Raw genomic sequence first — 24,103 nt, forward strand, 5'->3', positions numbered from 1 at the left:
GTGGTCCAGTGGTTAGGACTCTGTGCTTTCACTGCCGAGGGCCCAGGTTCAATCTTGGTCTCTCTTGTGCTTTCTGTTGGATGGGGAAGACCAGAGAGCTTGGTATAGTTTCTTTATGTTTATAGTGCTTGGGGTTAATTATCTTAGATCTATGGATTTATCGTTTTTATCAAATTTAGAAATGTTTCAGTTAATTTTTTCCTTCAAATATTTTTTCCTGTCTTCTTCCCTCAGGTTACATATATAGAAATATTAGGTCGCTTGACGTCATCTCACAGCTCACTGATGCCATGTTATTATTATTAGTCTTTTTTCTCTAGGTGTTTTATTTTGGATAGTTTCTATTACTATGTATTAAAATTCACTAATCTTCTGCCATGTCTAGTGTTCTATTAATCCATCTAGTGTATTTTTATCTCAGACATTATAGTTTTCATAATTTCAACTTGGGTCTTTTAAAAAATACCTTCTATATCTCTATTTAACATGGTCAGTCTTTTCTTTATCTTCTTGAACATATGGAATATAGTTCGAATAACTGTTTTAATGTCTGTGATAGGGACTTCCCTGGCGATCCAGTGGTTAAGACTCTGTGCTTCCACTGTAGGGAGAATGGGTTTGCTCCCTGGTTGCGGAACTAAGATCCTGCATGCTGTGCAGCCAAAAAAAAAAAAAAAAAAAGTCTGTAATAACTGTATCATCTGGGTAATTTCTAGGTAGGTTTCAATTGATTGGTTTTTCTTTTCATTATGAGTCATATTTTCCTGTTTCTTTTTTACCTGCTAATTTTTATTGGTTGCCAGGCATTAAGAATTTTATTTTATCAATTGCTAGATTTGTGTGTGTGTGTATTCTTTTTTTTTTTTTTTTTTTTTTGCGGTTCGCGGGCCCCTCACTGCTGCCGCCACCCCCCACCCCCCAGCCCCCACGCGCAGAGCACAGGCTCCAGACGCGCAGGCTCAGTGGCCATGGCCCACGGGCCCAGCCACTCCGCGGCACGCAGGATCCTCCCAGACCGGGGCACGAACCCGCGCCCCCTGCACCGGCAGGCGGACCCCCAAACACTGCGCCACCAGGGAAGCCCTGTGTGTGTGTATTCTTATAAATGTCCTTGAGCTTTGTCCTGGCGTGCAAAAGTTACTTGAAAACAGTTTGGTCCTTTCAGATCTTACTTTTGTTAGAGGGGGCCAGAGCAGTGTCTAGTTTTTTCCCACTTCCGAGCCAAAACTTCTTCTGACGCTGGCTCTACTCAGTGTCCCGTTAATTGTGTGGTTTCTACTCTGGTTTGTGGGAACCAGCGCTATTCGCAGCTCTCTGTGAGCTCCAAGGATTATCCTCTCTCATCCTTTTGGGTGGTGCGCACCGTGCTTTCTGGTGGTTTCCTCACATGCATGCACTGAGCAGAATGACTGCAGAGGTACCCTGTGTAGAGCTCTAGAGTTCTCTGTGTGCAGCTCTTGCCCTTTTGGTTCTCTGCCTCGTGTTCCGTACTCCCAGCTTTTCAGTGTCTTCTCAGTGTGGGGAGGCTGCCAGGCTTCACCTGCCTTCCTCTCGCTGCGCTCTGGTCTGGAAACTTTCTTCAGGCGGTGAGGTGGGGCATTTCTAGGGCTCACCTCATTTGTGTCCTCACTCCCAGAAGTCACTATTTTTCCCTGTCTGGCACCCGATGTCTTGAGAACCACCGTTGCACATATTTTGCGGGGTATTTTAGTTTTCTTAGGTGGGGATGTAAATCCAGTCCCTGTTACTCCGTCTCAGCTGGATGCAGAAATCCTTATGATCTTTGGTTGATTTGTTCAACTGGCATTTACTGAGGGCAAGCTCGCTGTGTGCCCACCTCACAGCAGGCTTGCTCATCTCCAAACACTCCAAATTTTCCTGTCTCAGGGCCTTTGCGTGGGCCCTCTTCTCTGTCCAGAATGCTCTTTCTAGCTGTACTTCCCTCCCTCAGCTCAAAGGCCTTCTCAGACTAACCTGTGTAAAGCGAATTGCTCTCTTTTATTTCCACCACACTTATGCTTTCCTTTACAGCTTCTTTTACTAGAATGTAGGCGGGAATTTTTGTCCAATACCCCACAGCCAGCTCAGGGCCAGGCACACTGTCAGTGTTCAATAAATATTTATTGAATGAGTGCGGTCTCTGCATATTTCAGGGTACCTGTCATATAACAGAGCCCAGTCAACTTGGAGGTGCTTGGCCGGTGGGAACACAGCTCCCTGCCTGAAGGTGCCCAGCAAGGAAGGGAGACCAGGCCCCTGAACTGAGGCCCCCCTCAGCCGCGCTCTCCTTAGTGATAACCGAAGGCCCCACGTGCCTGCCTGGGAGGGCTGACAGGTGGGGCTGATGAGTTGCAGACCCACGTCTCCGCCCAGCACAGAACCAGATGCTGGGCAGGAGCCAGACATGACACTGTTGTCTTCAAAGCCCCTGTCCCACCCTAGGCCCTGGGTGGGGATTTCAGGCCTCACCAAACCCGTCAGAGTGTCTGCCACCAGCCTCTGGGGAAAGATGGAGCCGTCCCCTGGTTCTAGTCCCAGATCTAGTCGTGTGACCGTTGACAACTATTAGAATGCTCACAGGATGAGAGGTGGGCTCTATAAAGTAAACAGTACTTTGTAAACTGCAGACCTTCTACAAGTACTCACTGAGCCTTAGGAAATTTCCCCTACTTTTGAGAGAGGAAGGGACTGTTTAAATGAGATGATGTATATAGACTGCTTAGCGCCAGGCTTGGGACTTTGTGTTTGTATTCTCGCTACTAACCAGCTGCCTACCTCTGGCTGAACAACCAACAGCCTGCACCCCCTCAGCTGGGGGCCTTGATCCATCTGTCCTCAATAAGGATTATAGCTACCATTTTTCGAGCATTTACGAGGTGTCAGGCCGTGAGCTCAGCACTTTGCATGCATCATCTAATTCTCTCATCATAGGATGAAATAGTTGTTATTACTTCCCAATGAGGAAACTGAGGCTCAGAGACATTAGGTAATTTTCCCAAGACCCTGAAACTAGTAAGTGGCTGAAGCAGTGTTCAAACCCCAGGGTGGGAGGTCTCCAAGCTTCTAGGTCCTGGCTTCTCTTCCCTTAGCATTCTCTTCTAATAAGTGGTATTTCCTGCCAGCTACTCCTTCCTGGGCCTTCGGGGAAGGCTTCTGAGAGTCCATTTGGCCAGTCACTGGATCAGGGCAAGACAGGATCTAAAACCTCCTGCTGAGAGTCTGCCCCGAGGCCCAGCTATGAGCTTGTGGAGCTGGGAGTGAGGAAGTCTCTGAGAGTCAAAGAAAATCCCATGTTAAAAACACCGCCCTGGGGCTTCCCTGGTGGCGCAGTGGTTGAGAGTCCGCTTGCCGATGCAGGGGACACGGGTTCGTGCCCGGTCCGGGAAGATCCCACGTGCCGCGGAGCGGCTGGGCCCGTGAGCCATGGCCGCTGAGCCTGCGCGCCCGGAGCCTGTGCTCCGCAACGGGAGAGGCCACAACAGTGAGAGACCCGCGTACCGCAAAAAAACAAAAACAAAAACAAAAAAACACCTCCCTGGGGGAAGGAGAGGGGTTTGGGCGGGAACCCACAGACCCAAGGGTTCACTCAGCAAGTGCCTGCCAGCTGGTTCTCCAGGAGCGGCCAGTTGTACCTTCCCCACAGGATGGCAGGAGCTGCAGATACAGGCAGGCGAGTGAATCTGGCCCGTGGGAGCTCCACATGGGCAAGGTCACTCTGATGGGGCCACCCAGGGGGCCTGGCCTCTCTAGGAGGGGATGGAGCTTGAATCAGCCTTGGAGCACCTCACCAATTTGGATGAAGGAGTGGGGGTGGGATGGGCAGCCTTTTCAGCACAGAGAAGCCCTGAGTGCCACTCAGGCCATCCCACCTTTCCTGGGCTCCTGGCCTGTGCCCCACTATGTGTCTACACCACAGTCCCTAAGTGAGGGGTCATTAGTGCTTGGTAGATGAAGAAACTGAGCCCAGGGTCCAAGGCTGCGGGTGGGATGTGCTGAATGCCAGGTGATGAGTTGGATTACTCTTAGGGAGGCCGTGGAGGGCCATGGGAGATTCCTAAGCATCAGTAGGTTACCTGGGCAATGTCTGGGGCAGCTTATTGCAGGGGACGAGAGCGGAGGCTAGAGACAGTATAGAGGCTGTTGGAGCAATGTTTTTTTTTTTTGGCCGTGCCGCACAGCATGCGGGATCTTAGTTCCCCGACTAGGGATCGAACCCGCACCCCCTGCCGTGGAAGTGCCGAGTCCCAACCACAGGGAATTCCCTGTTGGAGCAATCTTGAGGGGCTATGAGGCAGACCTGGGCCTGGGCGAGAGCTGGAAAAAGGCCTGGGCGATGGGGCTGGACTGATGGGAGGTGCAGAAGATGTAAACAGTAAGGGATCTTAAAGACCATCTACCCAACCCACTTGTTTTACACAAGAAAACTGAGGCCCAAAGAGGGAAAGGGGATTGTCCAAGGGCAAACAAGAGGTAAAAGGTAGAACCAAGCTAGAAAGACCCTGAAAAGTTCAAGGACACCCCACCCCGATTAAACACTGAGCCGAGTTTCCTCCTATAATTGACCCTTCTTCCCCTGGGATCAAGCCCCACCTGAGGTTACCAGGGGTCCCAGTAAGACCCAGCTCAGCTTCTGTCTCACTGTGAGCCCCCGGGGCCTCTCCTCCTCTTCCCTGGGCCACAGTTGCTCATCTGTGAAATGAGGCCATTGGACCAGCTGACCACATTGGCCCCTATCTGCTCTATGTGCCCAGAGGAAGACAAGGCTAGGGCTTCTTCCTCACTCTGGTCCCCCACCCCCTAGTCCAGCATGACACTGACACGCGGGTGGGGCTGGCCTCTTGGGGCTTACATGCCTGGGGAGGCAACATGATCTGTAAAGGATCCCTGACCCTCTCCTTTTGAACCCCAAAGAGGGCGTCTCCGTCATGTGAGGACCACAGGGGGATTAGCCACTCTGAGATGGGAGGCTGCGGAGGCGGCCAGGACACCTGGGGGAAAGAGGAAGAGAAGGAAGCGGGAGAGGGAGGGCCTCCGGGCCTCAAGGGGGAGGAACAGAGTGGCTGGGAAGGGCCCTGCGGGGGGTCCTGCAGTGGGAAGGAGCCTAGCCTCGCTGCTTCACTCCTTCGGAGGAGTGTGGGACATGCCACTTTCTGGCTGTAAGTTTCTGAGTACGTGACCAAGTTAAGGTGAGCTAATCTGGGGGCCAGGCCAGAAGCAGGGGGATGCCTGGGCCAGGAACCTGGGAGGAGGGGAAGGAGAGGTGTGGTTGGCCTGGAGAAAAGAAGAGGGAGGCAGAAGCAAAGGAGTCAGGGTCCCTGCCTGAGAGCTATGCAGGCAGGAAGAGTATGGGGGGGACTTGGTTTTTGTTTTCGTTTTTTTAAATTTATTTTTTATTTATTTATTTTTGGCTGCGTTGAGTCTTCGTTGCTGCACGCGGGCTTTCTCTAGTTGCAGTGAGCAGGGGCTACTCTTCGTTGCGGTGCGCGGGCTTCTCATTGCAGTGGCTTCTCTTGTTGTGGAGCACGGGCTGTAGGCACACGGGTATCAGTAGTTGTGGCTCGCGGGCTCTACAGCGCAGGCTCAGTAGTTGTGGCGCACGGGCTTAGTTGCTCCGTGGCATGTGGGATCTTCCCGGACCAGGGCTCGAACCCATGTCCCCTGCATTGGTAGGTGGATTCCGGACCACTGTGCCACCAGGGAAGTCCCGTGTGGGGGACTTTGAATGATGCCTGGTCCCTGATGAGTCACTGCCTGGTGTCACATACAGCCCCAGACACAAGGAGACCTGGCATGGAGGGGCAGAAAGCATAAATTTGGAGCAGAGCGAGGCCTAGATTTCAGACCTTTCCACTCACTAGTTGTGTGGCCCTGGGCTGGTCTCTTGGCCTCTCTGAGCCTCTGATTCTAGAAGGGAATAGCAGTTGTTTCATCCTTACTGGCAGGCTGTGAGATCAGATGTCAGTCTTACCCCAGACCCTCCCACTCCCCTGGCTGGTCAAATGCCACTTCTTCACCCAAGCACGCCACCCCCCAGGCCTTGGGAGTGGCATTATTCCTCAGTCTCCCACACCACCACAGTCCCTGGGGCTTTGAACACTGACAGGAAGCCTTCTGGGAGTGCCCCAGTCCCTCTAAAGGGGTTGGAGCCAATCCAGGGCCTGTGCAGTGAGGGGACCAAATGAGAGGCTGGGGTAGGGAGTGCAAGGACCCTCCCAAACCTGCTTCACCACCGTGTTCCCCCCACTCTCTGATGGGATATTTGCAACTCCCTCCCCTTTTTCTAAGCTCAGGCCCTGCTTGTCTGTTCCACAACAAGGAGTGAATGTTATTTAAAAGGAGATCAGGAGATTTGCCTTAAATAGGCATGGAGTGCAGTGCCAGGGCCCAGGGTGCAGGGCGGGGGAGGAGGCCACCCTGGGTGTTGGAGAGAAAGGACTGGAGCTGAACAGAGAGAACACCCTCCCTAAGGGTGTGCACAGCCCTTCACAGTTTACCCAGATTAGTCCTGGGCTGTGGTGGATCGGTTACACGGGGCTTATTCTCACCCTACCCCCATTCTGAGGATGGGGAAACTGAGGCCTAGCTGACGGGTGTGCTAGTTGCCAGGTGGCATCTGAGGAGGATGCCATGGTCTTTCTGCTTCAGTCCCCAGGAGCTGGGGCCTCCAGCAGCAGGGAGGAGGCCCCTGCAGGGTTGGGGGGTAGGTCCTGAGGCCTCCCCCTGACACCTACCCCCACCACCAGGTCCCAGGCCTTTGGCTCCTGCCCCTGGGTTGCCCCTGCTTGCCCTCTCAGCCCCAGCTTGTAACTGGACGCCCTCCTCACTCGACACCTTCCCAGGTGAGCTGGGGCTCTGCTTACTGAACCCAACACCAGCTGGGGGAGGGGAGTGAGGGGGCACCCCTGGCGCGGGCATCTGCCGGGAGGCTGCGAGGCTGCAGGAGGGAGCTGGAGGTGGTGGGAGTCCAAGGAGTGGAAGGTGTGCTGACTATCAGCCTCCTCCCCGCAGGGCTAGTCTGGCACCCGGGTTCACTGCCCCATTCGGGGTCTCCTACCAAGCCCCTCCCCTTCCATCTCATCCCCTCCCAGCCATTTATGTCTCAGCAGGTGATGCTCTTGGAATCCTAAAGAAATGGAGTCTTGAGTGTGGGGTTTCAGGAACAAAGCTAGGGGAAAGGAAGCAGCGCCTGCTTCCTCCTTTTTGCAAAGGTCCTGAACACCAAGGTGAGGCTTCAGACACCTGGGTGCCATCCTGGCTCTGCCATTTACAGCCCTGTGACCTTGAGCTGCCCACCTTCTGTGAGCCTCCTCTGTAAACTAGGTCTAAAGATCCCCCTCATAGAGTCATCAAAGATGCTCAGATAAGAAGGTGGACAGAGGCAAGAAGAGGGGCAGTTATGATACACACAGTCACCGACCAGGGCTGGGACTCAAGTTTGTTTTGGGAAGGAGAGGGGACAAGACCTCATTCTCCCCTTCCCCTTAGAGGCTGGGCACAGCCTGGGTCCTCCAGGAGGGAAGACTGAAAGAAAGTTTACTCTGGGCTCCTGCTAATTCTCTTTGTTATTCTCTGGCCACCCTAGAGGCTGGGGGACAGGGGGAGGGAGAGATGAGGAGGGTTGCAGGGTGGCCTCTTCAGATAAGTGCAATAAAGGCCAATAGGAACTAACCATGAGGGTTTGCCACATGCCTGTCCCCACCCCAGCTCTTTACCTGTCCTAACTCCATGGCTAATGATGAAATTTGGGCTGAGGTTTTAGGCAGCATGTCCAAGGTTACACAGCAAGTTGTGGAGCCAGTATCTGGCTTCAGTGCCCTCTGCTGACCTTGCAAGTATCCCAGGACCCTGGGACTTGGGTTCCAGACCCAGCCTGCAGTGTGACCTTGGCCAAGTCACCTAACCTTACAGGGGATTAGTTTCATTTCCCCATAAGGTGGGGATAATGTCCCACTCTCCTCTTGGGGTTATTGTGGAAAAACAAGGGGGCTAATGAACTCAAACCATGAGACACTCAACAGATACCTGGTACTAGCTTCTCAACAAAGAAGCTTCCCTATGCCTACTGGCCGCCCCAGCTCCTGAGATGGCCCACCCAGGCACAGAGACTGGAAGACAAAGGACCCGACAGGTCTCTGGGCAGAGACCGACTGACAACTTGGCGCCACCTAGTGGTGTCTGGTGTGTGGTGCTTGGGGAGCAGGAGGCCCACTACTCTGGGATGCAGCGGTCTGAGCACCACCATTGGCCCTGTAGGGGTGAGCAAACTGTGCCAGGATCTCAGAAAGGAGCAGCTCATGCCTCGCTAAACCCTCCCCATGCCTCCGACTGAGGGTAGGGTGAAGGTGGGCCCTCCACCAGTCCCTCTGTCTCAGCCCCACCTCTTACTCCCTTTGGACAGCTCTGTGAACACCAAGTGGAGTGCACAGGGTTCCAGTTCCAGCTCTGCCACTGCCTAGCTCCCCAGGCCTCAGCTACCTCCTCTGCAAAATGGGAGTAAAAATCCCCACCTCTCAGGGGATGGCACTGTCCCTGAATTCTTTAAATATCAAACATTTTATGAAGTGTCTCCTTTCTAAAGTAATTGTGCTCAGTGCTTTGGTGCACAAAGACATCTAAGCCAGGTCTCTTGCTACTGTGGGGTCTCCAGTGTCTAGCCAGCACCTGGATAAATATTTGTGAAATGAATGAATGAATAAATGAACGCACAAGACGGGCAGGAGGTCTCCTTTATCCCAGTGTGACAGGATATTACTGAGGATGTTTTCTTGGTTCTGTCGGTCCTTATCCCTCCACCCCGCCCCCAAATTCTAAGTGGGGTCACCAGGCTTCTTTGTCTCAAATCTGGAAGCTATCTGAGGACACAGTGTTTCCTGGCTTTTGCATCCTAGGTCCACTTCCTTGAGGGGATTACGTTGGGGGTGAGGAGAATCAGAGAGGAAGGTCTCCAAGACAGGGGAGGGTCCAGTGATCAGAGGGTCCCCGGGAGTACCACAGGGAGATGCAGGGTTCCAGAGGGCATGGTGTGAGGCCCCCAGAGAGGTTATGGCTCTGGGAACGCCCTCCCCCACCCTGCCCCCGGGCCTGGGCAGAGTTATGGCCTGTGGATGCTGGTCACTGCGGGTGTCAGCAGCTACCTCGAGGCCCTGGAGCTGAGAGGCCTGCTCCTATGAGGCCTACTCCTGCCTGTATGACCCTGAGGGTGGGGAGCCCCCAATCCTGACTGAGATAGGGGTTTCCCTACACCCCCCAGGGATTCAGGTTTAAAGTTAGATTAAATGAGATGCCAAGAAAATAAAGAACTGGGAGGTTCCTTGCACACCTCCCTCATGAGGCAGTCTACTCTCATGATCTGGCCTGAGGGGCAGGGATGTCTGGAGCTCCCCCTCCTATGAACATGTTTGCCCTCCTCCAGGGGCCTTCAGGAGAGCATCCTCACCTTGAGAGAGGATTGCTAAGGACAGGACTTTCTGGTGCCCAGACGGTCTCATGAGGAAGACATCTTTAAGCAGGGTGAGTTCATCTGAGAGCAGGGAAAGCTGAAATCAGTCCCTGGGGAAGGGAAAGGGGCTGGAGGTGGTGGGGATGCCTCAGCAGTGTAAGTTGAGGGGCAGGGTCAGAGAGGAGAGTCCCAGGAGAGTGTACAGAAGAAATAACTGCATCTCCAAGACATCTTCAAGAGCCTGGCTCTGGAGGATGATGGGAGATTCATCTCTGGGCAGAAGCCCTGGTCCTTCTTGCACCCTGAGAGCATATTCAGCCTCTTGTCAGTGGCTGCAGGCTCTGCAGGAGACCAAGCTCAACCAGAGACATGCCCACCTGTGTAGCTCAGGACTCCTTCCCTGGTGGCTGTGCTCGCTGTCCAGGGGTGGCCGCAGAGGTCCTCCTGGCCAGCTGCTCCCAGCTCCACCTTCAGTGACTAGCCTCCCTGGTTCCCACTGGTTCCCAAGCCTGGGTTTCTGGGCTTCATATCAGTTCTTTGCGCTAGGCTTCTGTTCTGCCACCTTCCTTTCCCACTCAAGTTATCTTGACTTGGGAACACCCTGATCCTTGAATGGTACTGCATTTAAAAGCCCCCATGGTTGCCCACTTGTGTGTGTGGGGTCACCCTGATGGGCTTGGCTTCTCCTAAGACTGTCTTGTATTTGGGGCAGAGGAAAGGGTTCATGCCACAGAAAAACAGTTGACTCCTCAGGGTCAGGAAGGGTGGTGGCAAGTGCAAGGCAGGCAGGGGTCATCCAGGGGGCCTGGCTGGCACCCCTTTAAGGCCCCACATCTTGTTTGCCAAAGGAGCCAGTGTAGGAACAGGCAGGACTGTGCTCTACGGACACCACGGTGATGATAACCATTAGTCATCATAAATTTCATTTATTTATTTTGGCTGCGTTGGGTCTTCGTTGCTGCACGTGGGCTTTCTCTAGTTGCGGCGAGCGGGGGCTACTCTTCGTTGTGGTGCGCGGGGTTCTCATTGCAGTGGCTTCTCTTGTTGTAGAGCACAGGCTCTAGGCGCGCAGGCTTCAGTAGTTGCGGCACGTGGGCTCAGTAGTCGTGGCGCACGGACTTAGTTGCTCCGCGGCATGTGGGATCTTCCTGGACCAGGGCTCGAACCCGTGTCCCCTGCATTGGCAGGCGGATTCTAAACCACTGCGCCACCAGGGAAGTCCCATAAATGTTAATAACAGCTACTGATTGACCTCCTGCCATGTGGCTGGCCTTTCTCCCAACAAACCTATGTGGATGTCAGTTACCACCTGCACTTTATAGGTAAGGACACCCTCTCAGAGTGGTTGTGTAACATGCCTAAAGTTGCACAGCTGGTGAGTGGTAAAACCAGGATGGAAAGCCAGGTCTCTCCCCAATCTATAACCATCAGTCAAATTCTCCACAGGCTGTGCCTCCTCCACGAAGCCCACCGTGAATGTCTGAGGCCCTGTAGCCCCTCTGAAACACCATGGCACTGAGCCCCCATTTAAGCAGACACTCCCTGAGCACCCAATCTTTGTGTGCTGGAGCCTCTGCTGGCTTTTGGGAGACAAAGACAAACACCTTCAAGCACCCGAGATTTCACATCCCCTAGCAACCAGCATGGTTTCCGCCTTCTTAAGCTCTCCCACCATTGGCAATTTTACATTTAACTAACCGTTGCTCTCTAGAGCTGCCACTGCACGCTTCCACTATAACCTGTATTTATCAGCCAGAACTGATAACCTTTTCACTCATAAGCAGTGAACCTTAATAGTCTTTGCCAGCCTATGAGGGCCCCTGAGCAATTTACATATCAGCTGAAGCTATGATGATCAGAACATCCAAGCTGGAGCCCCAGTAAGGCACAAAGTGAGAAAGTTTCAACCGAGGCCCCCGGCATTTGGACATTGTGACAGGCCCATTTCCCATCGTGTGAATTCTCTAGTGTGTCCTCGTCAGACTGCTGGGTGACGGCAATTCGCTATGAGTCACCAACCTCAGGTAACTCAGCTTTGCCAAATAACCAGTGATACTAACAAAGGCTCATATAAGGGTGCTCTGAGCTCAGCCATCAAGGCGTTAACAGACACCTCTGTGTGACCAGGTATGCGGGGTGGGGTAGGGGTAGCACCCCGGAAAGGGTCAGCCAGTGCCCCAGGTAGGGGTTCTTAAAGGGACCATAAGACTCAACTCACAGTCCTCACACAGTTCACAGGTTTATTTGTCCAAAATAAATACAGTCTGAGAACATCCATTTCAATACTCCTACACACGACTTCTTCACCAAAAGAGCAGCATAAGATATAGACACACAGTTTGCAGTGCATGTTCTCAGGTTAGGCTCAGGAGGGTGTTTGCCCTGGCTTGTGCTGGGCTGGGTCTAGCTGTGAAGATCCCCCCCCCACAGCAAGGTTCCCTTCTCTGCTTGGGACCTGAGTCCCCTGCCAGGACCCCTACAGCCTGTTCCTGCTCCTGGAGGACCTGCCACCTCTCCTCTCTGCAGCCTAAAGAGAGCGGCATTCACAACCGTGTGGCCCTGTGGCCAGCCCCTCGCAGAGAGCTCTGTCCTATAACACCAGCTACCGCTGCAGGCCCATTGCCGACTCCTGACCCCGGAAGCAGCTCACCCCGGGCAAGGGGAAAAACTGAGGCACAGCTGGCAAATGGATGGGAAGCACTCTCTCCTGAGCCCTGCCAGGAGACTGAGAGCCCCTGATAAAGGGAGAAAGGGACATTCACTACCCTCCCCCAGGTATCCCCTGGGGCCTGGCCCACCAGGGAGCAGGAAGAGGGGGAGACCACTCTTTGTCCTCTCTTTGCAGATCAAAGGTTCGGGTCCACGTTCTCCTGGTCTGAGGCTGCCTCATCGTCATCTGGGGACTCCTATATCAGAGCCAGAGAAACCCAGTCATGGGCTTGTGCCACCCCCGGGTCGTAGCCTGGGGGCCAGCATCTCCTCCCTCTCGGCCCTGCTGCCAACGGAGCCAGAGGAGGCTCTGCCACCCCCTCCCCATGGTACTTTGGCCTTCCCTCTGTCCTAGCTCCCAGGCTGCCCACGGCCACATGGCCCACCATTGGGTGACTCCCTCTTACCAGGCTGAGGCCCCTGTCCTGCCGCAGGGTAGCATAGAAGCTCAGCACACGGGGGTCGCAGCGAATCACCATGGGGTCAAAGTCCAACACACATAGGCCCTGCAGGCTGCGGGCCCGGGAAAGGGCCACATAGGCCTGGCCGCTGGCAAACACACGGCCCAGAGAGATCTCCACGCAATCCAGGGACATGCCCTGGGGGATGGAGGGACAGGGCTGGAGCCAGCTCAGCCTGAATTCACTTGTGCCAAGGAACCTGACCCCACCTCCACCAGCCCAGCTACTGCCCCTGATCTCCTTGCCCAGTCCAGAGATTCTGAGTCAGAGAGACAGGATGATGGGTGTCTGAGTAGGGGGGTGTCCAGGAAATACAGATCCAAGATACGAGTAGAGGGATAAGGGTGAAAGGAAAGAGCAGGTCTGGGTCAGACAGGCATAGAAATGAATCTTGGCTCTGCAGGGCACTAGCTGTGTGACCTTGGACAAGTTACCTAACCTCCCTGAGCCTTGGTTTCCTCTTCTGTAAAACAAGAACAATTATTACAACTATATCTCCTACAGTTGTCGTAATATGTTAAAATTAACATATCCAATAGTGGCTCAGAAAATGGCAGGGCCCGAGATGACAGAGGGGAAGTGTATGTGTCTAGGAAAGAGAGAGGAAGTGGGATGGGAAATGCACTAAAGAAAGGTTTATTCTACAGCTGGTCTGGAACTTTCCATCCAGGGCAAGTTCAACCCTCACAAAGCCTCGAAGACCCCCCCGCCCTTCAACATGCCCCAGGCCTATCCTGCCCCCGTCCCCACACTCACCTGGCTCTTGTGGATGGATATGGCCCAGGCCAGCTGGAGGGGCAGCTGCTGCCGGCTGAGAAGCCGGCCCCCAGTGGCCTGCACCATCCAGCGGTCTGCACGGATGACCTCGGTGACTCCACACAGGAACCGTACCTGGGGCAGCCCTGAGGGAGGCGTGGAGAAGTCCCACCTTTCAGTCCCGCTCCAGGGCTCCAAGGTGAGGACAGGCCTCACCTTTCCATGCTAGCCTTTTCCTCTGCACATGAACCCCAGGGCCCTGCTGCAAACCTGAGCAGTAGGACTGCTCCCCTATCACTTACCTCTCCCCTCGGCTTCAAACCCAACTACTACCCCTCGGGCACCATTTACCAGGCCCCGAGACACTGCCAAGTTCTTCACCAGCATCACCTGCGAGAGAAGGAAAACTGGAGGCATGGACAGCAGGGCATCCCTACGCCTGGCCTCAGCTCCAGGGGTCGCTTTGGCAGATCTCTGAGGCTGGGGTCTGTCATGGAGGGGCACTGAGTCTGCTGGGGCCCCTGCGACACACTGCTTTATTTCCTTAGGTCTCAGTTTCCCCTTGTGCCAAAGGGGAATGACATTTGCTCAGTTTGCCTCAGAAGGAGGGGGTAAAGAACAATAAGGTGACAGGGCCCAATGACCATGTCTATTAGAGGGAATGTGTATGGACCTCAATCTTGAGGGATAGCCCTCTTCCAACCACTGTGCCTGCATTTCCCCCTAGGTGCCCTTTGGAACCTGAGAAAAGGATCCCACCCTCACCATTGTGGAAGGAAGGAGGATGCTCACAGTAGAGGCTACACTACAGAAGACAACTGAGTGCGGTAGGTATTTTACTCTGAATTTAGAGATGGGGAAACCCAGCTTCAGCAAAGGAAAAGGATTTGTCTAAAGCAACACTGCCTGGAGCTTCAGGTGGAGGAAGAGGAGGGCAGTGGAAAATGGAAAGCAGGAAGGTGACTGGGAACAGGAGGGAAGAAGTTTGCTATGGTCACATCTGGGCCCTCTGGCTGTGGAACAGCCCGTGCAGAGGGGCTAGGATCAGGGAGGCCGATGCTCACAGGGTCTAGGCCCTGCTTCCCACTCACCTGAGCCCCCAGCTTTAGCTGAAGGAGCTGGCTAACGGGACATTGGGCATCCAGGGTCCGGGCTTGCTCAGGGTCACTGTCCATGGCCTCAAAGCTGTGTACCTCACCTGGGAAAAGAGAGTTGGGCAAACAGATTACAAGTCACTGACTTGTGGCTCAATTTCCGAAAAAAACACATATTAGACCAGGGCATGGAGAGAGGTAGTGAGCACAGCTCAAACCTAGCTGGGGCTTTGGAATCAGAGGCCTGGGTCCAAGTCTCATTTTTAGTGTTTACTGGCTGAATGACTTTGACTCAGGAAAGGTCACATCTCTCAAAGACACAATTACATCTGCAAATGTAAGGGACTTTATGGTCACAGGGGCTGGGACCGAGATATCTAAATGACACCAAGGGCCCAGGCTGCCTGGGGGGGCCACGCCTGCCTGATGGCCTCTCCCAGCTGGTCTGGCCCAGCCCCAGCTCCCTGCTCACCTGGTAGTTTCTGCAGCTGCCTCTCGTTGGTAAGGGCCACATCATCCTGGTGGGTGCAGAGCCTCGTGGCCACAATCCCATCTCGCCCCACCCTGTGGGCAGCTGTGGCCCGGAGCTGGCGGGTGACCTCGTCTGAGCACCTGCAGAGGCCAGGCTATCAGGGCGGAGCCTACCTGAACACCAGGGAAGGCGGGGCACGTGGGTGATACGGCCCATGCAGCGGGCCGTGGACCAGGCTTGGGGACTGGATGGGGCACCAGGGCAACATTTGCTGGTTCCCCAAGCTGGCCAACTTGTTCCTTCCTCACTTGGACCCCAGACATGGAGAATGAGCACGGGGGTGGTGCTTGGCTGTGATCATGGGCAGGCACCCTTCCCTGTGTCTGCCCCCAGGTTGGAGCTAGCCGCTCTCCTGAGGAAGTTAGATATGAGGAGTGAGCATAGGCCAGAGATTTAGAGACTGAGGTGAGGCTCTGATGTTGATACCCTGTAATACTGGTACCCTATAATCAGATTGGCCTCCAAGCTACAATTTTCTAGCCCCTTGCCTGCTGCCTGAGGGGAAAAAAAAAATCTAGCCTGTGTTTCTATTTTCCCCACTTCAAGCCTTCCTCCAGGGAAGCCTGGGTGCTGCAGCAACTCAAGTGAGAGGAGGGGGAAGAAGTTGGGAACACCTCTCACTGCTCTGCCACTCAGCCTTTCTCTTGTCCCCCACACTTGCTGGTGTATGCTGTGCACCTTCCTACCTGCCTCCTGTCCCCAGGCATAGAAAGCCCCTCACCACCACCACGTGCTTCCTTCATCCCATCCCAATCTGACCTGGGTCCCAAGACCCAGCTGCGGTCCATATCTTCTGCCCTCCTGGCCTCCTTTCCACTCCCAAGTTAGAGTACCTGTAGCATTTCAACCTTTTGTCCTAGCTGGGGTGGGATCATGTCTGCAACCTCCTCTCCCCCACCAAGTGGCCGCACAGGCTCAAAGAGTAGAAGGAACTTGGGTTTTAGAGTCAGACCTGAGTTCAAATCCTAGCTCAGCCACTTACTAGCCATGACTTTGGACAAGTCACTTCACCTCTTTGAACCCCAGTTTCTGCATCTGTAAAATGGGAGTGTTAACATCTCTGAATAACTCTTGTGTCTCCATCTGCCCATAATTCCCTGAGATGTACACTGTGCCAGGCCCTGTGCTGGATGATAGGGACCCAACCCTGGGGGAGGCTGGGCCCCAGTGCTCACAGAGTGACCATCCCCAATGGGGCCATGAAGCATTTCTCTCCCTTCTCTGGGTTCCTGTGCTCCTCTCTGACCCACGCTTGGATCCGCATCCCATGGCCCCTTCTCTATTCACCAGGGCCCACCTGCCCAGCCGCACAGCTTGCAGCAGAGAGATGAAGGTCTTGTCTGTCTGCCTCCACACCTCAGTCAGCTCCAGGGTCACTGGGACACATCTCCTCCAGCTCTTGGCCTGGTGGGGGCAAGATGGGGCGTCAGGGAGCAGAGCAGACCCCTATGGGGGTTAGGGCCAGAGGGTGAGTGCTACCTGGAAGCAGAACTGCGGGGGCTGGGATCCCTTGGTTACAGGCGGCAGCTGCAGGAAGTCCCCACAGATGATGAGCTGGATCCCTCCAAATGGCTTGTTCTGCTGCCGGACAGCTCTGGAGAGGAGCATGTGGTGCTTTAGGCGCTGGGGTGAGCGAGTTCCACACGGAAGACCACCAGAACCCAGTCCTCACTGCCCATACTGACCTGGCCACGGCCTCCAGCTTATCAAATAGGTCCGCTTCCACCATGGAGATCTCATCAATGACTAGCCGCTGGCAGTTCAGCCAGCCCTGCCGCACACCTGGCCGCTGGGCCAGGGCCACACACTGGGCCAGGGGAGCCTGACCCGAGCCAATGCCTGTGAGTGACACTATTCAGCCTGGGCTGAGATCCCAGCCCTGTCTCAACCCTGACCTCCCTTCTCTTCCCACCTGCCTGGCTTGCTCCCAGCTTAAGTCCCAGAGGCTCTCACTTACCTGCAAAGGCATGGAGGGTAGTACCCCCGATGTGGCAGGCTGCCACCCCAGTGCTGGCAGTGGCCACAGTGCCTGTGGGAGGCAGTGAGCCCAGGATACGCTTCAGCAGATAAGACTTCCCCGTCCCTGGGCAGAAGGCAAAGTCAGGGCCACTTCTCCTCCATCCTAACACACCACTGTTCTCCCCACACCCACTCTGCCCCCCACTACCTGCACTCCCAGTGAAGAAAATGCTCTGGCCTTTCAGGACAACCCTCAGCACAGCAGCCTGTTCCCTGGAAAGCTCTGGTTTGGTGGGGGGCAAGCTCAGCTTCTTCACAGGCAGGGGCCACCTTGGGACTTCCTGGGGGGATAGGGCTGTCTCAGGGCCTCCCCACATTCCCTAGGCATTGCCCCCTCCCTTCTTGGCCTGGTAGCCCTTTGTGTCTCTGCTGGCTTCTCTCCTTGGAGCCCTTGGGCAGCCTCGGTTCACCTGGAGATCTTGCCAGTAACCACAGGGGTCCAGGTCTCTCCTTGAGGAAGGGACCGAGGCTGGATCTCCACTGACTCCTGGTGCCCTGAAGACCCCAGTGTGCAGGTCCAGATTCTCCTTCAGCTTTCTCCCCCGGGTTCCCTAACTCTCCTGGTTCTCTTACCCATCCTTCCTTCTCACTACCCTTCCTGTCACAGATGTGTCTCTCTTGCCTCAAAACACCCAAGCAAAACCCTGCCTAGCCAGGGCACCTTCTTGCCGCATCTCCTTCTTCTCACCAGCTTGTCTCAAACCTCTGTGGTCTGTGATCCATTTGTTCCAGTTCCCGAACACTGTCAGACCCACCAGACTTTGTCCCCCTATCTGATTGGACCTGTTGGCTGCCCCTACACAGCTGACCGCTTCGTTCTCTCCAAAACCTCCTCTCCTCCTCCAGGGCGACCAAGTTCCCACTTTTCTTCTGAAGCACCTTCTCTGCTTTCTCTTTTAATGTGACCTTGGCCCCCTTTTCCTAGTCTCCTTACTCAGTCTCAGGGATTGCACCATGAGAAACATGCACAATTCCCATATTCCTGTCATTCTCATAAGTCTGATGAGCATCTCGTCTGAGATAACCAGTAGCCATCACGAATACCTCCACCATCTTCCCCCCACACTTGGGCTTTCTCGGTCTCTTCCGTCTCAGTGGCACACCCACTCCCCAAGGCGTCCCCCCTTTCCTGTCCTCACGGTGCTGGGCTTGGCCCCGGACCGGGGCTCCGTGGGCTGCTTCACCGGCGTGGAGTCCGTGACCCAGGTGGCCGCCGCGCGCCGCAGCTCCTCGGGCTGCACCGGGCTGATGGTGACGAAGTCGCGGGGCCGCGGGCCAAGCAGCTGCGTGCGGGCGGAGGCCGGCCTGGGACCCGGGGCCGCGGCCAGCTTGAGGCGCAGAGTGCGCAGGAAGCGGCGCAGGCGGTCAGGGGGGCAGTCGGAGAGCAGCAGCTGCACCGCGCCGGTCCGGGGAGCGCCGTCGGCGGGAAGCCGCAGAGTGCTGCGCCCGGACGCGGCGAAGCGCGTGAAGAGGCGCGCGGCGCGCAGGGGAAAGCACCGCGGCCGCCCCGCGGGCCCGGGCGCCTGCAGCCTCAGCATCAACTCGCGGCGCTCGTTACGACCCAGTCTCAGCTCCGCGGTGCGCAGGGCCTGGCGCCTTCGCGGCTGCCCGCCCGGGCTCAACTCCTCCACAGCAACACGGCACCGCAGCTCCGCGTCCGCGCATTCCGCTGCCACTGCCTGGGTGCCCGACAGCATCGCCGCCAACTCTGCAGGTCTGCAAAAAGACCGGAGCGCAGGGGTCATGACAGGTGGTATAGAGGTCAGGACGGAGAGCCGGGTCATGGCCACAAAGGGTCCCGGGGCTGTCACTGGTAACACAAAGAGTTCACGGAGAAGGTAAAAGGGTCCTGGGGCGAACCGGAAATTCTCTTAGAAATTACTCTCCTACACAATAATTTCCAGAGCGGCGGATGGGCAGCGTCAAGTACACCCAGGGTTGCGGAACCTCGGCTGTCCGACAAGGGCCACAGAAGGGATCCCCTGAGCAGAAAAGAAGCCTGCTTCCAAGAGACCCAGGGCGGGCACGAGAATCCTGAGTCTCCCCCCCCCCCCAGGAAGCAGGGGACGTGTGGAGGTAAGCAGGGGACTGACATGTAATCAGTGCCTTCTGTCTTCCAGGTACGTTCACTGGTTTATATGCAGCCAAGCAGGTCTCACTATTCCCCGTGTACAGAAGTGGAAAACAGGCTGAGAGAGGCCACAACGGCTGGTGGGAGTCAGGGCTTGTGTGATTCTGAAGCCCCGGCGCTTCCCATCTCCAAGGTGGGATGGGGTAGAAAATATTTGGCTAGGGAAATCGCGGAGGGACCCTGGCGTCCGGCTTTCCGTTTACCCTCCGTCTGACCCACTCGTACGCACCCTCCCGGCAGGAACCCCTTGAAGAGGCAGGTGCTCTGCCTCCCACCTCTAGGATCGGGTGAACACTCACTTGCGCCAGCACTCGGGCGAACCAGCTGAACAAGGTCGGCATGCAGTCAAAAGTAGGGACACTAGAAACTTTCAAATACTGGGTGTAGAGAATCACCCTATCACCGGCCGGATCTTTAAATTTTCCAGCCAATCAGAGACACCGGGCGTGACAACGGGAGTGTCTTTCTTTGGGTTTCAACTCGCGGGGCTTGGGCTGTACCAATAGCACGCCGGAGGAAGGAGGCTTATTGTGGTGGCGGAGCATACCAAGTCGCGCGGACTAGTGGGTGTGGTGGGAGGGGGCGGGGACTGCAGCGGGGCAGCGCGTGGTATTGTGTCACCAATCGCGTCTTTGAAGGTTTACTTTCAGAACCATACCTCCAACGCACACTCCCTCCTCTCTAGCCTTCGCACTAAGGCTGAACTTGGCCTTGCGGAAGAGCTGCCTCTGATCCCTCTCATCTCTGTTTACACTCACTGGACCTTTGCCCATTTCTGGGCAGACCCCCCGAAACCCTCGCGCGCGCGCGCGCGCGCACACACACACACACACCCCCATGGCCTACTGCTGTCGCTGCCCACCCCGCCCCCAACAGCTCTTTACACGCTTATCTGTCTCTGTAACCATCATTTTAGGCATTTGTCTTTCCCATGTGTCTGAGACCCGTCAGTGAGGAACTCTTGAGACCTGTGTACAAGGGAAGTGTGTGGGCCGCTGTCTTCGGGAATTCGCATCCCTCTCATTGAACTGAATGCTTAGGGAATTCATTTTTAATTATCTTTTTCCTCCCTCATTAAATCTTGGAATGACATAGCTAGAAGGCATCTTACAGGTGAGTCAGCCTGCTCATTTATTGAATTGCCCCCATTTTTCAAATGAGGAAACCAAGGCTCCAAGAAGTTTTACCAGATGTCACATAGCTTGTAGATAGCAAAACAAAGCCTTGAACCCAAGTCTAAGCCTGCTAGTTTAACTGCTACACTACACTGCTCCCAGGTGACTGGTCTAACTTGGTGAAGGGAGTCCAGCCCTGGACTGGAATCTCAGCTCGACAGCCAGTGCATTGCCCCAGGCCTGCCAGTCAGATGTTACTCTAAGCAAGTTTCCTTAATGTCTCAAGCCTTTGTTTCCTCATATTTAAAAATGGAGAAAGATGAAGATGTGATGATTGCACAACTCTGTGACTATACTAAAAAGCATTAAATTATTTGCTTTAAATTGTATGGTATGTGAATTATATCTCAATAGGACTGTTAGGAAAAAATCATGAGAAATATTTTTCCTCTTAAGTGTTGTCTTGACATATGAGTACTAGTGGCACAGGAAAATTTTTAATGTCACTGTGGTAGGCAGAATAATGACCCCCCGCCCCGCAAACTGCAAAGATGTCTGCATCCTAATCCCCAGATTCCTTTTGTGAATATGTTACCTTACATGGCAAAAGGGACTTTGCAGATGTGATAAATTAAGGATCTTGAGATGGGGAGATTACCCTGGGTTGTCTGGGTAGGCCCAACTAGGATTCTTATAAGGGAGGCTAGAGAGTCAGAGAAGGAGATGAGATGAGGAGGAAGCAGAAGTGTGTGTGTGTGTGTGTGTGTGTGTGTGTGTGTGTGTGTGTAAGAGGGAGAGACAGAGAGAGAAAGATTGATTTGAAGATGTTACTGCTGGCCTAGAAAAGGGAAGAAAGGGCCATGAGACAAGCCATAGAATACAGGAGGTTTCTAGAAGCTGGAAAAGGTGAGGAAGTGGGTATCCCCCTCTAGATTCTCCAGAAGGAACACAGCTCTTGATTTTAGTCTAGTGAGACACATTTTAGGCCTCCAGAACTGTAAGATAATAAATTTGTGTTGTTTTAAGCCACTAAATATGTGATAATTTGTTACAGCAGCTATAGCAATAAGAAACAAATACAATCATAAGCTAGAAAGCGAAAGCTGGGATTATGAACCCATGTCTGTTTATTTCCAAAGCCTGTGTTCTCTCTTTCCACTACCCTCTGCTCAGTGGGCCTAGCACACTCACACTGTCGGCTACCTTCTCCCTTCTCTCTGTGTAGTACCCCAGACCAGTTCTAGAGAAAGCATGGAGGCTTCCACATGAATTTTCCCCTAACATTTTCTTTCTTTTGGCTTTCAATTTTTTTTTTTTTTTTTTGGCCTCGCCACTCGGCTTGCGGGATATTAGCTCCCGACCAGGGATCGAAACCCGCCCCCCGCAGTGAAAACCCCGAGTCCTAACCCCTGGACCGCCAGGGAATTCCCTCAAGTTTTTTTTTTTTCCCCGGTACGCGGGCCTCTCACTGTTGTGACCTCTCCCGTTGCGGAGCACAGGCTCCAGACGCGCAGGCTCAGCGGCCATGGCTCACGGGCCCAGCCGCTCCGCGGCATGTGGGATCCTCCCGGACCGGGGCACGAACCCGCGTCCCCTGCATCGGCAGGCGGACCCTCAACCACTGCGCCACCAGGGAAGCCCCCAAGGTTCTTTAAATTGTAAAATATACAAAACGTAAAATTTACCACGTTGACTATTTTTACGTGTACAATTCATTGCCATTAAGTACATTCAAATGTTGTATAACCATCACCTCTATTTCTAGAAAAGTTTCATTATTCCGAAACAGAAACTTTGTACCCATTAGACAATGGTTAGACAACCATTAGACAACTCCCCATTCCTCTCTCCTCTCAGCCCCTGGTACCCCAAACATTTTATTCTGAAAATATTCCAACATATACAGAAAGATAGAAAGACTTTCACAGTGAACACCATATACCTACCACCAAGATTCTACAATTAATATTTTGCTGTATTTGTTTTAACACATCTAACCATCTATCCATCTCCCCATTCATCAATCCATTTTTTAAAACATCTTTATTGGAGTATAATTGCTTTACAATGTGTGTTAGTTTCTGTTTTATAACAAAGCGAATCAGCTATACATATACATATATCTCCATATCTCCTCCCTCTTGCGTCTCCCTCCCACCCTCCCTATCCCACCCCTCTAGGTGGTCACAAAGCACCGAGCGTCAATCCATTTTTTTGTTATTCATTTCAAAGTTGCAGACAACAGTTCATTTCACGTCTGAACACTTCAACATGCATAGAATTAACTAGAGTTTATGCTTACCTTTAAAAAAAAAGAATTTATTTATTTATTTGGCTGCACCGGGTCTTAGTTGCAGCAGGCGGGTTGTAGTTCCCCGACCAGGGGTCAACCCTGGCCCCCTGCATTGGGAGTGCAGTCTTAACCACTAGACCACTAGGGAAGTCCCTATGCTTACCTTTTTTTTTTTTCTTAAATAAACTTATTTATTTATTTTTGGCTACATTGGGTCTTCGTTGTTGGGTCTTCGTTGCTGCCCGTGGGCTTTCTCTAGGAGCAGCGAGCAGGGGATACTCTTCATTGCGGTGCTCGGGCTTCTCATTGCGGTGGTTTCTCTTGTTGCAGAGCTCAGGCTCTAGGCATGTGGACTTCAGTAGTTGTGGCTCGCGGGCTCTAGAGCGTAGGCTCAGTAGTTGTGGCACATGGGCTCAGTTGCTCCGTGGCATGTGGGATCTTCCCGGACCAGAGCTCAAACCTGTGTCCCCTGCATTGGCAGGCGGATTCTTAACCACTGAGCCACCAGGGACGTCCCAGTTGGTTCCTTTTTAATGCTGAGTAATACTGCATTGTATGGATATACTACAGTTTACCCATTTTCCTATTGATGGAGATCTGGGATTTATGCTTTAATTTCTCTTGAATAAGTTCCTAGGTGAGAAATTGCTGGTCGTGGAGTTTATAATTTAGTTTTATATGAAGCTGCAAGAGCTTTTTCCAAAGTGGTTTTCTGCCCACCAGGTTAACAGTGAGTCTTTGGAGCGAAAGAAGTCGGAGGAAAGCTAGATACCGCCTAGCTATAGATTAACGGTCCTCAGACTCCGCCCTCCTCCCCGCCCCTGCGCCACCGGCCGTCAGCTGGATCTTGATTGGCCGATGGAGGAGGGGGGCGGAGGCAGAGGGACTCCTCAAATCTGGGGCCGGACTTCCTCACATCTGGGGCTGGACTTCCTCACATCTGGGGCCGGACTTCCTCCCTCTGGGCTTTGGGCCCTCTTCGCATCCGCGGGGCTTTTGCTCGCTGCTGCCGCGAGGGGTCAATTCCGAGTGAAGCGCAACACTGCTCCCGATCTCCTCGCCTAATCCAAAACCTGGTTTTAACGCAAGCTGTCAGGAGGAACGGGTTTTCTTCGCTATGAAATTTCCTCCTCCAGAACTCTTTCTATACGTCTTACCTGCTTTCTCCCACTGGCGGTCTCAGTCCAATCCCCGGCTCACTAATAATAACGACGACATCAACACAGGACTAGGTGGTTTACTAATTGCACTCTTGGCGTTTTCTCATTTGATACTTGAAAGAGCCAGCCCCTTCCTTCCTCTCCCCCTGCGGTCCTTTCTCGCTGTGCTTTTGCCCTCTCCACCTTTACAGCCCTCAGCTTACAACAGTCTGGCAGAGGAGCTGAAAGGGTGTTTCGCGGGCTTCCAGCTTCCAGAGCACTTCACCTCGTGTAGCTTCTTCTTTGGGCAGCTGACACTCATTTTATTGAGCCTCTGATCTGGTGCAGCTGATTATACCTCATTGAAATACTCTCTTAACTTCCACAACATGCTCCCCTCGTTTTTCCTACATAT

The 24,103-nt window shown here is 53.8% G+C and overlaps 1 protein-coding gene and 1 long non-coding RNA gene across 3 annotated transcripts; one reads left to right on the forward strand and one right to left on the reverse strand.

The window, feature by feature from the left end:
• Window positions 1–11,660: 11,660 nt before the first annotated feature.
• On the reverse strand, window positions 11,661–18,784 carry PIF1 (PIF1 5'-to-3' DNA helicase). 2 transcript variants are annotated; one of them, XM_060151717.1, is made up of 11 exons: window positions 18,150–18,784; window positions 16,949–17,291; window positions 16,677–16,830; window positions 16,471–16,585; window positions 16,289–16,395; window positions 14,932–15,071; window positions 14,457–14,563; window positions 13,668–13,755; window positions 13,366–13,511; window positions 12,556–12,747; window positions 11,661–12,345 (listed from the first exon to the last, which is right to left on the reverse strand). In XM_060151717.1, exons 1-11 carry the CDS (start codon window positions 18,753–18,755, stop codon window positions 12,286–12,288), a joined length of 2,058 nt encoding a protein of 685 aa, XP_060007700.1. In that variant the 5' UTR covers window positions 18,756–18,784; the 3' UTR covers window positions 11,661–12,285. The 2 variants fall into 2 exon arrangements, with proteins under 2 accessions (XP_060007700.1, XP_060007689.1); XM_060151706.1 differs by having other exon boundaries at window positions 11,661–12,747.
• LOC132521992 (uncharacterized) lies at window positions 12,232–22,277 on the forward strand. Its single transcript, XR_009541007.1, has 3 exons — window positions 12,232–13,564; window positions 14,093–14,192; window positions 19,131–22,277. It is a non-coding gene; the product is annotated as an uncharacterized LOC132521992 (long non-coding RNA).
• The last annotated feature ends 1,826 nt before the right edge of the window (window positions 22,278–24,103 follow it).

Source organism: Lagenorhynchus albirostris, chromosome 1 (genome assembly GCF_949774975.1).
Source record: "Lagenorhynchus albirostris chromosome 1, mLagAlb1.1, whole genome shotgun sequence".
Taxonomy (NCBI): Eukaryota; Metazoa; Chordata; class Mammalia; order Artiodactyla; family Delphinidae; genus Lagenorhynchus; species Lagenorhynchus albirostris.

What these genes read in the sequence shown, in the direction of transcription:
- PIF1 (XM_060151706.1), bottom strand. Translation starts at nt 18,755, where the DNA reads ATGACCCCTGCGCTCCGGTCTTTTTGCAGACCTGCAGAGTTGGCGGCG. An exon ending in CCGGGGCCAAGCCCAGCACC is followed by an intron (nt 17,292 to 18,149) that starts GTGAGGACAGGA and finishes CTATCCCCCCAG; the next exon opens with GAAGTCCCAAGGTGGCCCCT. An exon ending in GCAGCTGCAGAAACTACCAG is followed by an intron (nt 14,564 to 14,931) that starts GTGAGCAGGGAG and finishes CTCTTTTCCCAG; the next exon opens with GTGAGGTACACAGCTTTGAG.